The sequence below is a fragment of the Nothobranchius furzeri genome, chromosome 16 (assembly GCF_043380555.1).
Source record: "Nothobranchius furzeri strain GRZ-AD chromosome 16, NfurGRZ-RIMD1, whole genome shotgun sequence".
NCBI lineage: Eukaryota > Metazoa > Chordata > Actinopteri > Cyprinodontiformes > Nothobranchiidae > Nothobranchius > Nothobranchius furzeri.
The window spans coordinates 27,356,711-27,372,467 of record NC_091756.1 but is presented as its reverse complement, the minus strand read 5'-3'; the positions used below and the strand labels follow the sequence as shown (position 1 = coordinate 27,372,467).

The 15,757-nt window shown below is 43.9% G+C and overlaps 1 protein-coding gene across 2 annotated transcripts in view; it reads left to right on the top strand.

Annotated features, from left to right (window-relative positions):
- Positions 1–1,112: 1,112 nt before the first annotated feature.
- Positions 1,113–15,757, top strand: part of snx29 (sorting nexin 29) — a 298,365-nt gene continuing 283,720 nt past the window's right edge. For both annotated transcript variants that reach the window (XM_015963689.3, XM_054749014.2), the window contains exons 1-7: positions 1,113–1,340; positions 2,831–2,895; positions 8,160–8,212; positions 11,093–11,217; positions 13,980–14,160; positions 14,232–14,302; positions 15,214–15,471. In XM_015963689.3, the coding sequence (XP_015819175.1) occupies positions 1,334–1,340; positions 2,831–2,895; positions 8,160–8,212; positions 11,093–11,217; positions 13,980–14,160; positions 14,232–14,302; positions 15,214–15,471 (760 nt within the window). In that variant the 5' untranslated portion in view covers positions 1,113–1,333. The remainder of the gene's footprint in view (positions 1,341–2,830; positions 2,896–8,159; positions 8,213–11,092; positions 11,218–13,979; positions 14,161–14,231; positions 14,303–15,213; positions 15,472–15,757) is intronic.

The following is a 15,757-nucleotide window of genomic DNA, read 5'->3' as shown; positions in this document are numbered from 1 at the left end:
CTCTCTGTCACCCTCTCTCGCTCCCTCTCTTTCTTTCTCCCTCTTTTTTCTCTCACCATATTTTTCTCTCTGTCACCCTCTCTCGCTCCCTCTTTCTTTCTTTCTTTCTTTCTTTCTTTCTTTCTTTCTTTCTTTCTTTCTTTCTTTCTTTCTTTCTTTCTCACTCTTTTCTCTCTCTCGCTCCCTCTCTTTCTTTCTCCCTCTTTTTTCTCTCACCATCTTTTTCTCTCTGTCACCCTCTCTCGCTCCCTCTTTCTTTCTTTCTTTCTTTCTTTCTTTCTTTCTTTCTTTCTTTCTTTCTCACTCTTTTCTCTCTCTCGCTCCCTGTCTTTCTTTCTCCCTCTTTTTTCTCTCTCACCCTCTCTTGCTCCCTGTCTTTCTTTCTCCCTCTTTTTTCTCTCACCATTTTTTTCTCTCTCTCACCCTCTCTAGCTCCCTCTCCTTCTTTCTTTCTTTCTTTCTCCCTCTTTTTTCTCTCACTCTCTTTTTCTCTCTCTCTCTCACCTTTTCTCACTCATCCTCTTTCTCTCCCTCTCTTTCTTTCTTTCTTTCTCCCTGTTTTCTCTCTGTCACCCTCTCTAGCTCCCTGTTTCTTTCTTTCTCTCTCACCCTCTCTTGCTCCCTCTCTTTCTGTCTTTCTCCCTCTTTTTCTCTCTCTCACACCCTCATAGCTCCCTTTCTTACTTTCTTTCTTTCTCCTTCTTTTTTCTCTCTCATCCTCTTTTTCTCTGTCTCACCCTCTCTGGCTACCTCTCTTTCTTTATTTTTCCTCTTTTTTACTCTCACCCTCTTTTTCTCTGTCTCACTTTTCTCTCTCTCCCTCCACCCGTCTCTCCCCCCTCCCTCTTTCTCCCCTTCATCACAGAGCGAGTTATTCTAACTGACTACAACTCCCAGCAGCGCTTGCTTGTCATGTGACTCGTTTGTATTGTCACGTGACCCAAACCACTGACATGTCAGTACTCCGTTTCCTTATTTCGCTGTGTCACAGGCTACCAAACAAAAACTAACAACGTTAAGCTGCTCTCCACACCGTTGACAGGTGAAACTTGGATCTACCTTTACATTCCGGCTCGTGCTCTCTGCACCGCTGTGTTCATCCGCGCGTGGAACAAACCGTGGAAGCCCCAGCGGCTTCCCGGCAGGCCTCGCTGTTCACCGACCGAGCATCGGTTCTCACGCCGCTGTGAGGTGGGCCTAAAGCGGCCACAGGGGCAGCATGGACCCGGCACATCTCTAGCCGTCTGCTGTGGTGAAGGAACGGACAGCAGCGTGGCATGAATCGTTTCGGAGCCGAATAGTTTACCTCAGAAGTTGGAGTTTGGATGTGAGGATGAACGGTAAGTTTGTTCACAGCAGTTCTGTGTAGCCGCTCACGCATCCAGTCATGAGATGTCACGCAGCACGCTCCAGTGAGCAGGCTGGAGCTCGAACTGTTGCAGTAGTTGTCCTGACAGCTGTCCTGGTCCCGAGCAAAGATCCATTCACGTATAGAAGTAGCTCCAGGAAGTTCAAAAGTGATTCAAACTGGAACCTCGAAGGCTTTCAGGTCACTTGTAGAAGCTGTTTAAGGCTTTACTGAGTGAAGTTTAGTTAAACCAAACTACTCGGTCCACATGAGTTGCTTCTTGTTAGACTTTTTTCTGTCACGTGACTTATACGTTTTCCACAGGCATTGCCTTGAGTCTGAACAGTTCAGATTCAAGTCACAGTTGATGATGACTTTAGGCACAACTCGATGAATTAACACAAACACTTGGAAGTCAACTTTTACACCAATGACTTGGTATTTAACTTTTCTCATGACTCGGACACGGGTCAGACTCGAATTTGATGACTTTTGAGTCAACTTGACCAAATCCCAGAAGATGTGGGGTATGACCTAAACTTTAACAATAATAACTCGTGATTTGACTTGGGTGCAAGCCTTAACGCTAGGTGTGACGCTCCATTAGAGACTTGAGACTTGGGGCTGACGTACCTTTGTTTTAGACTTGACTTGAGGCTCGTGTAACTTCACACATGACTTATCAGACATGCCAGGGGTTAGACTTGACTCTGCACTTCCATGTCTTGACTTTAAACTTGACTTGGTACGTGACTGGACAGCCTTGGACTTACCTATGACCTGTAAAACATTGACCCGTTCTCACCTCTAGTCATTTAGACGTTTTATGTTGCATCACATATTCTGGATTAGATGATCATAAATCCAGACCCAAGAACCATACCCTGGTTCCATCCTAACGACGTTAGTGAAAAAACATTTATTCCTGAATTTATTCGGTCACTCTGAGTTCTTCATGCAGGCTGAACGTGGAAATAGTCTCCTACACCTTTCTCCTGCATTAGCTTCTGATAGAAAACAGACGGTGAAACTCTAGGATTAGAAAAGCCTGACAGATCTATGTCACACTGTCACTTAACGTTCACGGACTCACCCATCTCGACTCATGACGGGGTAGGCTGTTGTTGGTTTAGCGTCCAGGAAACGGCAGAGAACGTCTCGCCTAGAAGAAGAATAACCGTTAGCATTAGCAACTCCACCCCGCAGCAGAACTCCTTCAGGCTTATGTTATTTGTGGAGATAAAACATCAACGTTGCAAAGCAAACAGAGTCAGTGGTAGAGTCTAGTTGCTGTTAGTGTGTTTCCATCAGTTAAACTCAGTTTGCTGATTGGCTTACAAACCCCGTTAATCAGTTCCCTTCCTCCCTCTCCTTTTGCTCATGAATAACTGATGCAGAAACAAGCTGTTACAAATGGACTCGGTCACTTTCCCAGCAAGAGTTTTGTATCTAGTTATTTATTTGTTTATGCTCCTTCTGCAGGCACTCAGCAGAGCGATACAAAGAGACAGCACCTCCTGGAAAGGCTTCTGGATGCTGTCAAACAGGTAAGTCGCATGTTTTCTGTCCTTATCACATCGTGTTGCGTTCACACAGCTGAGCTCAAGCAGAAAGAATCATAGAGTGAAAAATCACCAGTAGGGATGAAGTAAGAAGGCATGCAGGTGTCTCAAAGCTCTAACTAACTGGCATTTGTGGTGTTCTGATGTGTTTTAGTTCCTAAATCTCCTGCAGCCTGTAAACACACCACAGGAAATAAAACCTACAGCTCGCCTGAATCTGTCTTCTGTGGAGTTTTGTGTGAAACAGTTGCATAAATGAGTAAAAATAGAAAGGAGAAAGAGAGAATTGTGGGTTCTAGGGACAGAAACTGTAGCACAGTCACCGTCTGATGGGATGTTTTAACTTCTGCACTCAGCAGCAGACCTGCATTCAAATATGATGTTTCAATGTTTAAAAAAACCCCCAAAAAACATGAATTTCTTTGTAAAACCTCTTAAAATGTCTGGAGTTTCAACGTGATGCAAATAGCTATTGTCTCCTCTCCTATAGCCCCTGATAAGGAATCTAATGTTGAAGCCGGTAGGGCTGCACAATGTAAGAGTTGGGTAATGTAGTTCTTTAAGAGCTTAATATATTACCTTTACTTATGACCAATACACTGTGATACTCCACCTAAATACAGAACATCAACCTGCTCGGTCTTTGGATGTTTAATCAGAAGATTCTAGGATTCTTTGTTTATTCAGGGATTGTAGAACACTTCGTCTTGATTCAAGGAAAGAGTCAGGTTTATAAAAAGTAAGAATTTATTTTCCAAACAATTAAAAACATGACGAGTTAACTAATATTACTGTGAGTGGATGGATCTAGGTAGATAGAATATGATGTATGGTGCCTATGTGAATATGATGTTATCAGAACTTTCATATCGAGAAGAGCTGAGTTCTGGGTGAAAAAGGGAAGAATTTGGTTTGTGTTAAGCTATGAAGTTGATTCTTATCAAAGCCACATCAGACGCGATCATGCTGTATCTACCTCACCCTTTGGAAGACCCTCTTCGTGGATCCAAAGGTCAGAGTGGTCGGATGACCTCGGGGCACCAATGGTGTAGAGTAACCGCAGCACCGACTCTTCAGTCCAGAGATGTTTTCCGGGTCACAACCATCGACATATAAATATTGGACAATGGGTTTCCATAGGCTCCAATAACACGTTTTTGTGCTAAAATGGGAGGTGGCCACCACCGCCATTTTGACCGTGTCACAGGTTCCGTCAAACCCAGACAATTCCACAAAAGGGAAGAGAGGAGGAGCTGAGGGTGGGGCTGTAAGGCTGGGATCAAGTGACGACACCCGGTCGAACTAGCTACAAGCTAACCTGAAGCTAACCCAAAGCTAACGTGGAGGTGGGAGCTAAGCTAATGGAGGTAGCAGCCTAGCTACAACCGGAGTTAACTGTGCACAACACCAGAGCTTCTGAATCAGAGATACGCCGGGCTGACCGCTGGGTAAAACCGGGTGGAACACAGAGGTCTCCGAGACCTCCACAAGCCGGCAGCTGCACAGCAGACAAGCGCTGCTGCGATCTGAGATGCGCAGAGGTGCCGCTGAGGAGAACCGGGTGGAAAGGTTTCCATCCAGAGCTCCACAAGCCGGCAGCCCGCGCAGCAGACAGAAGCCGCGATCAGACAGAGATGCGCCTAGCTGCGGGGAGGGGAGAACCGGGTGGAAAACATCGGTCTCCCGAGAGCTCCACAAGCCGATAGTCGGAACCCAGCTCCACCAACATGTTATATTTCAACCCATTTTCTAAAGTGCAGCTTTATGTTAAATGCACTGGGTTTTACCCTGTTACATTTAAATTTCATGGTTAAACAGTACATGTTAAAATCTAAGCTCAGCTCGGCAGTGACCTAAAATACATAAATATAATTTTACTTACCGAAAAAAAGGAAGTGGAGACTCATTGAACGCTCTATTAGTGCAATTAATGCCACAGCAAGTCATTTTGTCCAACAATTGCACAAAAAATATCCAAACAAGAATACACAAACACAGAGACTCAAAATCCCGGAGCAGTTTCCAAGCCATATCGAGGCTCTACTGAGGCCTTTCCACGTGGTCACGTGGGTCTGAGGCGGCGGTCATGTGGGTCGGATGCTCATTAATTATATAGAATTTTAGGCTTTTAATAAACTTAAACAGAAGAGTGAGAAAAAAATTCTCCCCCCTCAGAGTTGTCATGAGTGTAAACTAGATAATTTAAACCAAAAAACATGTTCTGGTACCAGGCTGTAAACATGTTTATTTCTGCTGTGAAATTGGTATTTTTAACATGGGAGTCAATGAGGATTTGCTCGCTTCTGACACCAGCCCCTAGTGGATGAGGGTGGAACTGCAATTTTTGTCACTTCCGCGTTGGCCTTAATTTTTCACCCGCATTGTGGGGGCTTGGTCACAACCGATGAATGGAACTGTTGCGTCTAGAAGGACTCTTAAGGAGTCGGAGCAATATCATCTTTGTTCTGCAGGAACCATTTGCTATGCCAACAGCAGGCAGCTTTTAGCAGGGTTTTGGCAGCTTGCCAAAAATGCTTAGGGTTAAAGAGTTTTTGCTCCGGAAGGTTATTCCGTAGCGTTCTGTAGAACTGAATGATGGAAAGCTGGAGTATGACTGCTGAATCACCTTAGTGATTTTGTTTTAATATTCTCATGTAATGAATTCTTGGCCAATCGGAACGTGCCATGTTAAGGGATATTACCAAGACAACCTCAGACATCATGCCTTCTTAAGATACCGGATGCTCTGATCTGGGGTAAAGAAAGATCTATGTGTCATGAGTTTAAGTTAACTTTAATTTGTCCTTGTGTCTGAGTGCAGGGGAAGATTGCCTTGTCCTGTCAAACATTACTGATTACCATATATATAAATCATTCAATGTAATAATTCATTTCATTTCAGTAATTCAAGCACAGATCAATCAACCTTATTGATTTAAGCACAGATTAATCAAAACATATTATTATCCATATTATTCAAATGATTAACTCATATAAGCTGAAAACAGCCACTCTTATAACCGTCCAGTCCGGCCTAGATAACCAGGCAGGCTTGGCACAGAAAGGCCTTGAGAAGGGAACAGTTTCTTTAAACATCTTTGGTGTGTTCTTGCTGTGTTGAGTTTCAAATTCCATCTTTCAGTTCTTTTTAAAACACAGAAAAGGTTTATTTACCTGCAACGTTTCGTTTGCGGCTGCAAACATCATCAGGCTGACGCCGATGGTGGCGTCACTTCCTTCGTTCATCCGCGGGCAGCAGAGGACGTTGGATGTGGGACCATGAACACGGACGATGGAGTTTACTCGTTGCATCGCGCATGGGACTGCATCATCGGAGAGGGGAGAGCGGGCAGCAGAGGGCAACAACGTCCTCTGCTGCCCGCGGATAAACGAAGGAAGTGACGCCACCATGGTTAGCAAACACCTGAGTTAGCTTTGTTCTGCTCATTCTGCTTTCCCCAGAATCCACTGGTTTCCTTTTCTTGTTCATTTTCTTTTTCCTTTTCTCACATCTTTTGCTTTTCTCATTTTTATGATATTTTTTTAGTCATTTTTTTATTTCTTTGTTTTTGATTATTTTTGTTTCTAAGTTAAGTTTTTATATATCGGAAGTAATATAGTCATTGCAACATTAATCACTGTTATCACATATTGCATGTTTTCCTAATGTCGTGTAGCCCTAGAAGCCAGTTATACGTATTTTTGTGTGAAGTGTTTCCTTTGTGCACTAAAAACTAAACTCTGACAAACTAATCATGCAAAATAAAGTGCAGGGGTCTCATTTATCAAACATTGCATAGAATCCTTACTAAAACCGTACTTAAGCTCAGCAAAAAAAATGTGCTTACGCCAAGCAGGTTTGTGATCTGTCAAACATGGAGTACGCACAGCTGCACGCAATCTCCGCTTCATAAATCTGAGAGTAACGAGAATGTTTCTCAGCTGCATTTTAGTCACATCCCGCCCTCACCACTAGGGCTGTCGCGATTGAGGAATTCCCCCTGCGGTGAGTCAGGGCAGCTCAATATTGCGATATGCAATATTATTGCACCCCGTTTATATTTATGTACTCAGCAAATTTGTTTGTTAATTACTAAACTCATGGCAATATTTCCTTTGAAACATTGTGCTTACACATTTAAAAAATGTTGGAAAAAAAATACATGGCCATTTTTAACACTTTATTGAATGCAGATCAAAGGGCAGTAACGGCATTCTCTGACTGAACTTAAAAACAACATTCAGGTGGTTTAACTTTGAAATGCAAATTTGGCTGCAACATATAACAGAAATAAAAAAAAGTGCCCTACTATCTCCTCGATCAGCGCGGACTTTACCTCTCAGCATGCGCTGTCGCGAGATTAAGTGCGGTAATTGCGGTGGCACGTCATGCAGCGCGGTGGGTTTCTTAATATTGCGATGTATTTTTCTTGCGATTATTGCGACAGCCCTACTCACCACGCCCACTTACTGCCATAAATAGTCAATGCAAAGTGCCTTGTGGATCTCATGCATATACATAAGCCGGCTTGTTGCAGCATTTTGATCACGACCGCAGATCAAGGAAGCGCAATTTCACAGAAGCAGAAATTGAGGTACCTGTGGGTGAGGTGGAGAAATGAAAGGAAGTGCTTTTGCAAAACAAATAAGAGAAAATCCACGGAGTGGCACAGCGTTGCTGAAGCCGTCAGTGAGGAGTTCTTCAAAGAGATCTGTGGCGGATATAAAAAAATGATCTGATCAGGATTCGATCCTGCGCACTAACCAGTCAGCCAAACGAAGATCTCCCTTGTTTAAGTAGCCACGGCGCATGACCAATCGGGTCACAGTGACAGGACACACACCGTCACATGACATTCTGTATCAATCTGTCCCCCTGCTGATATTCTGCATTCCGTATTCTGGCTTCAGGCTGTGTGTGTGTGTGTGTGTACGAGCACGTGTGTTGGGTCTTGTTCTGTGTGAAAACAAAGCAGTACAAGTGATAAAGCTGCAGGATTTCATAATTTTATCCTTCTCAGCAGCAGCACTGCAGGTGCTCTCCATGTCCAACATGTGCGTAAGCAAGGTCCTTAGCCAACTTAAAGTTGCACACATTTTTACGCAGTTTTCTTTCATAAATCCCAAAGTTTGCGTGGAAAGTTGCTTACGCAGTTTTCCGACCCCGTTTTGTGCGTAAGCAAGCTTGATAAATGAGACCCTTGGGAATTTTTCCTTCTGCTCTTTCTAGTGCCTCTCTTGTCTTTCAGTGCCAAATCCGCTTTGGAGGAAGGAAGGAGATTGCCACCGACTCAGACAGCAGGTAAGACGAGTTTGCAGGTCTGTGTGTTTATTTGGCACCAAACATCTTTGATTTAGGTCTTTGTGGCTGCTTTACCTCCACCTTCCTCTGTGCAGTTTTCTTAATTTACAGCTAAACAAAATTTCTATCTGAGAAACGTTAAACGTCATTTCAAAACTATTTGGAGTCGATCAGTTTTCAGACAATTAAATGTGTGGAACACTTGTTTAATCAATACATTTACAGTGGTCTCTTGTAGGAATGAGTGTCGTAGGAACAGTTAGAATGCCACATCGGAGCTGAGCAGACCACGGCAGAATTTGGAATCTTATTTCCTGATATTGGGACATCTTGTCTCTGATTGGCTAACAGCAACGTGACTCTACCACTGACTCAGTTTGCTTTGCAACATGGATGATTTATCTCCACAAATAACACAAGCCTGGAGGAGTTCTGCCGTGATGTGGAGTTGCTAATGCTAACGGTTAGGTTTTACCAGCCGGGACAAACTGCCGTTTCCTGGATGCTAAACCAACAACAGCCTTTCCCGTCGTGAGTCAAGATGGGTGAGTCCATGAATGTTAAGCGACAGTGTGATGTAGAGCCGTCAGGATTTTCTAATCCTTGAGTTTCACCATCTATTTTCTATCAGAAGCTAATGCAGGAGATAGGTGTAGGAGACTATGTTCAGCGTGCATGAAAATCTCAGAGTGACTGATTATAATCAGAAATAATCATTAAAAAATAGGTTTCCAATGTTCCACATCATTAAACTATTCAGGAGTAGAAACATTTAAAACAGCTGACAGCCCCCCCCCCCCCCCCCCACATGTCTCCGTAAGGTAGCCACAAGATCAGACCTCCTTAGCTTTGTGAAATTTAATCTTTGAACAGATTAGATCAAAGTAGAGATGTTCACCCATAATGCACTGGGTCGTGTTTGGTGCAAACCAGACACAGCATATCAGCACAAACAGCTGATCCTGGCTGTCAGCACGGTGGTGGAGGGCTGGCGGTTTGGGCTCCTCACAGCTGCTGAGTCCTCCAGGAAGTCCTCTGTAGACCGAAGTCCTCTAGAGTCTAATGTGAGACCCACAGGCTGAGATGGACTAGGTGTGTCCTGATGCACAAAACCCAAAAACTGAAAGAAGATGCCCCCGCCTCCCAGACCATATACAGCTGTCAGAATAAAGGCCTTGTGTAAAAAAAAATAAAGCTAGCTGCTTTGGATTATTTAATATTATTTAAATTATTATTTAAATTATTAAAAGTGTAGTTGTGATTTTGACCAACAATAATTAGTCTCTGCACCGTAGGTGAGCTTAAAGACCAAGTTCACTTGTTTTTCAACTAGGGCTGGGCGATATGACGATTTTAGACCGTTTTATGATCTACACATCTGACGGTCTGTCATTTTGGAGAGACCTTTTTATCACGATTCACAGCTCTGCTGTTGAAATTCTGCCTCTGAATGAAAAGTGAACTTACCCCAGGCGAATGACACGCCTTTGTTTGACCCTTAACCAATCAGTGAGTCACGGTAATATATTAGTGCCCCGCTTGTTTTCACCTGTGTGTGAACAAACATGGCTTCGGCCGCGGCTGAGAGCGACAACGAGGTTTTCGTTCCAAAGAGGAACGCCTCGTCCATTATATGGAACTGGTTTGGTTTTTCACCAGATGACAAAGAGCAGCAAAACGTCATTTGCAAGGAGAGCGTCAAGGCAAGTGGTGGCAACACCACAAACTTGTTTAATCACTTGAAAAGAAGGCATCCCAAACAGTACAATGAGATCCAGCTGGCAGCTAAAGCTAAAAAGCCTGCGGCTGCAGCGGCAGCGGCTAGTGCTTCTTCCAGGCAGCAAACGCTAACAGAAACACACACAAAACTCATACGACAGAGACAGCAGACGATGGAACAGCGTGACAGATGCAGACGTACCACTTGGTTAAAGATTTGTGTCCCGTGCGAACAGTAGGAGCGGGATTTAAGAAAATGATAAAAACATTGGATCCGCGCTACGAGTTTTCCAGCCGCAAGTATTTTTCGGACACCGCCGTTCCACGCATGTACGCTGAATGCAAAGTGAGCGTTGCAGAAAATATTCAGAATGCGCAGTTTTTTGCTACCACAAGCGATCTTTGGTCCAGCCGCATGTATTTGAGCTTGACTATCCACTACATGAGCAACTGGGAGCTACATAGTATTTTGAACAAGTTAATGTTTGCACAATACGTTTGCAATTGACATGTTTGCACTTTAAATATGTTTACGATTTTAATTTATGTTAAGTTACTTGAAAAACGAGAAAAACTGATTCTTGTAATTGTTTCTCTCAGGGCTTTTATCATCTTTGGTGTGAGTTTAAAATATAAGTGTGTTAGCACTGTGCTGATTATCCCTAATATGAATAAATGTTTATTTATTCAATGTTTCTCTTCTTTAATACGCAATTGAAGTTGTGCTATTCATGAAAAAAAATCGTGATAAAATCGAAATCGTGATAAAATATTGGAAAAATCGTGATATTCTATTTTTGCCATATCGCCCAGCCCTATTTTCAACACAGCTGTCTTTATAAACGAATGCCTTGTGAGTTTCCTCAATCTCTATGGGACAAAATGCTCTGGCACTCCTGTTTCAGGAAGTAGAAATGAGCTGGAGCAGAAAACGGCAGGGTTTGGAGTCTTACTCGGTAACAATCATGATATTTGGTCATCTCACCTCTGATTGGATAACAGCAACACGACTCTACCACTGACTCTGCTTGCTGTCATGTTCAGCCTGCATGAAAAACTCAGTGACAGATCGTGTTTCAGAGCTATAAGTACAAATGTTTTTCTTCAGTGAACTTAACGGATGCTTAACACAATGTGGATTTTGTTTGTGTGTCCTTGCAGGGTGATCTGTCTGTGTGCCCAGTTCGAGGCGGTTTTCCAGCACGGCCTGAGGAAGAGTAGGGGTCTGGCCCTCACAGCTGCTGCTCTCAAACAGGCTGCAGGCTTCAGCAGCAAGACAGAAGCAGGTGGACAGCTTAGATTTAGAAGATCCTTCACTTTTAAGTCTGATGTTGAAAATTAGAGCTGGAACGAGAAGTCGTATCTAACTGGTGTCCCATATCGCGTAAACCCCACGGAGAATGCTGAAGCTCGGAATCTGGTGTTATTTATGCGGCTGAGCGGTACGTACGCACGTCAGACCTTGTTGAACAGAACTTTTCAGCATCTTCCTCACAACAGGCTCTATTGCACTTCCAGTGTCTTTGTCCTAAAGACACGGCCTCCGCTGATGCCCTTTAGTTGCCTGCTGGTTTTCAGATGGAGGTAAAAGCTGTGTGTTATTCTCAGCTGCTGCTAGATGTTACCTACGGGCCCAGAGTTAGACGTGCTTAAAGGGAAACCAGTTAAACCAGCAACTTAACCTGGGTTTCTACTCAGGATCTCCAATATCCCACATCTGGCTGAGTTACTGTATGTTTACCAACCTTGTTATTAATGTTTAAAGCAAGCTTTAACTGAAAATGCACAGAATTCAAGTTTGTAGGCCGATTCAGAGATCTGGTTTTAACTGTTAAAAAAAAACAATCTATCCTGCCAGTTCTAGATTCACCCTTCAAAAGAAAGATACACAAACAAAAACGTGTACATTTATTCATTTATCTGTTTATTCATCTAAAAAGAACCACAGAATAAAAAAAAGTCTAATTCTGGTTGCCTGCAGAGCAATGGCTGCTAGTTTGATTAAAAATTGCAATCATTTAAAGATATTTCCAGGATTTCTTAGATAAATAATCACATTTTTATTCTGTCAGGCACGACACTGTTTATGTTTACATCTACTAGCCACCAGAGGGCACTTTTGTGGTAAAGTTTGGGTTGGGAATGTGTAAAATTGCGGACTTGACAAGTCAAGCAGCTGATTCTGAGTCCAGAAGATGTTCTAACAGTAACTACTGTTGTAAAATAAACTTATTAGTAGAAATGAGTCCTTGTCCTGTACGATTTGTCTCTGAACACGGTGCTGGAACGCGTCAGCAGTGAACCAACATCTCAGCGGCTGGAAAATTGGCCATATTGTTGCAATACCACCTGTGAACACCAGGGTTCGCCAGATTGTCCGTGTTCCATAGTCAACCTTTAAAGCCGGGCGTACACTGTGCGACTTTTTCACTCGTAGCACTCAGCTTCAGCTCAAACTGTACGACTTCCTCGCAGGGCAGATCTCACGAGTCATGCGCTCACACTGCACGACCCAGTTCTCTGATGCGACCTGACTGCTCACACTGTACGTCTGGTAGCAACACGTCGGCCCTAAAAATATGCTAAAAATAGCAGTTTTTACTCAACACGTCAGACTTTTTTGTCTTGTTTTGCCTGTTGTCCTTCGGGAGTGCTGCAGGAGGACACACAGGGATTTATGGGGGTTGGATGAGGAAAACGAAATAAAGAAAGTAAATCTGTGTTTAGTGATCAGTTTAATTTGACATGAACACGACAAACACGCTTTCTTGACAATCTTTGTGAGTAAAAAAAACGTGTAGAAACAAAAACGAACAGCGTGTGTTATTAGGGAAATAGCGAGCGAGTGGCGTTGATGCAGGATTGCGCATGCGCCGTGAGCGGTTCTGATACTTTTTGGGTTGCAGCTGCTCGCAGCGCCGCTTCAACAGTGCGATACCCTCACGAGGGACGAGCGAAATATTAAACACGCCAGAAGTCCGTGCGACCTCACGATTGCTAATCGGCAGCTGGTCACGTGGTGTTAATCGCCTCTCGTAACCCCCTGTACACTACACGACCGATCAGCGCCAAACTCGCACCGATCTCGTGGATTCTCGCACGACTGGAAAATCGACTCAAAAAAGTGAAAACGTCGCACAGTGTATGCCCAGCTTAAGGTGTTAAAAAGACAAACGCACAGCGAGGAGCTAGCTTCCACTTTGGCTTCTACTGAACTAGGGGGCGCTAAAAGCAAGAAAAACGGCTTAGTCTCCCTTTAATTTTTTTATACAGCATTGACCAAATCTGGCCACAATATAAACCGTCAGGATATGTTTAAAAATTATTTTGTTGCTTTATTTAAAAAAATGTAAATTTTTATCATAATAGAAACAAACATAAAAAAAACGTTCTTTCCAAACTGAAGCCACCGTTTTCTGGACCAAAATGTCTTCAAGTCGCTGCAGAAGCACACGTTACATGTGTCTATTACACTCCTTTTGCCGTTCGTTTAAAATACATCAAAAGTACACACTTTTTCTCTCTTGAGGGACAAATGTGCTGTGTGTTATCCTGCTAGCTAACAACTGCGTGTTATGGTGCGTGAATTCCCGGGTACCCTAATTTGTGGGACTTAGGGCATTGTGTGTGAAACAGCTGATGCGGAGGAACTTGTTGAATTTAAAACTGAGCCGTTGTTCCGTTTGAAAATCTCTTCCTCAGGGTAAATTTAAAAAGTAATGTCGGTTGTTTTATTTGGTTACATCTAATCTTTCCCACCTGATTCCGATCAGTTGAAAATCCGCGTGATTGGGCCCGATTTCTAATCACGATCGGATGGGAGCATCCCTAGGAGTTGTTAGCTATCTGTGATTATTTTATTGTGACTACACACACGCACGGGATGGTTCCCAGCCAAGCCGCCGGTCACTGGTCTCAGCCCAGGCTGCGTTAGGTAGTAGCGTTTTATGGTGAAGAGACCAACAGTGTGAATCTTCTCAGGACTTGGAGATGTTTGTCTCTGCTCAAGTGAAGCTGTTTTTTCACACATTTCTCCTTCTTGGATTAGAGTTGAACTTCTGGTTCTACGTGAAGGAGCACCTGAACCGCCACGAGCTCCAGCGCTTCTACTGTCTGCGCCAGATCTCCTCGGAGCTGGGCCGGGGTCGGGCCTGGCTGCGCTGCGCCCTCAACGAGCACTCGCTGGAGCGCTACCTGCACACGCTGCTCGCTGACCGCCCTCGCCTGGGGTCAGTGCGTACACCTGGTGTGTGGAAATCACCTTGATCTACGTTAACTTTGTTCGTCATATCGTCTTTAGAACTTTCTACGAAGACTGGGCTTTTCTTCTCGATGAAGAGCGAGGGAGCATGCTGCCCACTATGGCTGCAGGTGAGTCTTTTACTGGTTGTCAGAAACACTCGGACCTGTTGTTCATTTCCTACATAATAGTGGAGCTCTGATGCTTCTACTTTTATAAGTTGTTCCTTTGAGTTCACCTAGCTGAAATTTAACTCGACTACGTAGATGTTCACTGTACACGGTCTCCCAGCTGATGATGCATGTTGGGAGTTCAAACCAAAGAAGGGCTTGAAGACATTTTCAAATTGAAAGGCCCCTAGGATCTATGGACTGTAGCAGCATGTACAGCGGAGCGTCATCTGTCTCTAAAGACACATCTCTGGCGTTATTCTAAAGAGGAAGAGGTTCTGGCTGCTGGATGTGAGGAATGAGGAACAAAAACCTGGTCAGACAACGAACCAGAGCACCATGCCTAAAACCTGTGTTACAAACATTTAGAACCGATCTGGTTGGTATGTTAGTCTGACTCCTGAATGTGATACGGAGGAAACATCCGTATGATCCTGGGATTTATTCTGTTGCTTCCCTCCAGCTGAGCTGTAACGTGTTTTGTTTCATTAGAGCTTCGGATTGAAAAGCAGGTTGAGTCAGAGTTTTAGGAACATCAGATGGTACGTCCTGCTGTGCAGTCAGTTCTCTGCTCCACATTAAGCCTCATTGAAGCAGCTCTGTGCAAACAGAGCTGCCTGAAAAGTGGGAATCGGCATTCTGCTTGTTATACACGGTGAGGTTTACCGATTTGTGTTCATCTTTGTGCTCTTGAACTATTGATGAGAGCAACTCTGATGAAATCAGACATTAAAATATTTAGGTTGTACATCCCGTTGATCTTTTCCGTCTGTTTTTAAGCAGGCAGATCCACAATCTGCTTTCCTCTCCGTGTTCTCAGTGACAGAAATATCCCGTCAGCTTCATCCCTCTCTTCCCGCTGCTGCTCACAGGCTTGAACTCCATCCTGTTCGCCATCAACATCGACAACAGTGACCTTAACGGCGGAGTGAGTCGAGGCGGCCCCTCGGTGTCCAACCTCCTTAAGGAGTCCACCCAAGGCATCGGCAGCCTCCTGAAGGAGTCCACTCAGGGCGTCAGCAGCCTGCTGAGAGAGATCAGCACCGCCACGGCGGTGGTGCCCGGCTTCACCCCGAGAGCCGAGGGAGCTTCGGACCCACTGCCCGTTCTGCCACGTAGCACCTCTGCTGGTAGGAAGCAGAACCTCTCTTACGGAGTTTGTGTCTGGACTTTTTTTAAACTATTAACAGTTTTAAATTGATACTTTGCAACTTTTCATATTTTTAAATCATTTTCTTGAGCCAGTATATAATAAAATGTCTTTTTATGGGGTTAATGAAAGGCCACCCACCCCCTATTGCCACCAGTGATGTACATATATATATTAGGGCTGGGACTTTAATGCGTTAATTATGATTAATTAATTAGAAAAAAATAACGTGTTAAAAAAATTTACGCATTTAATCGCAGCTTGCA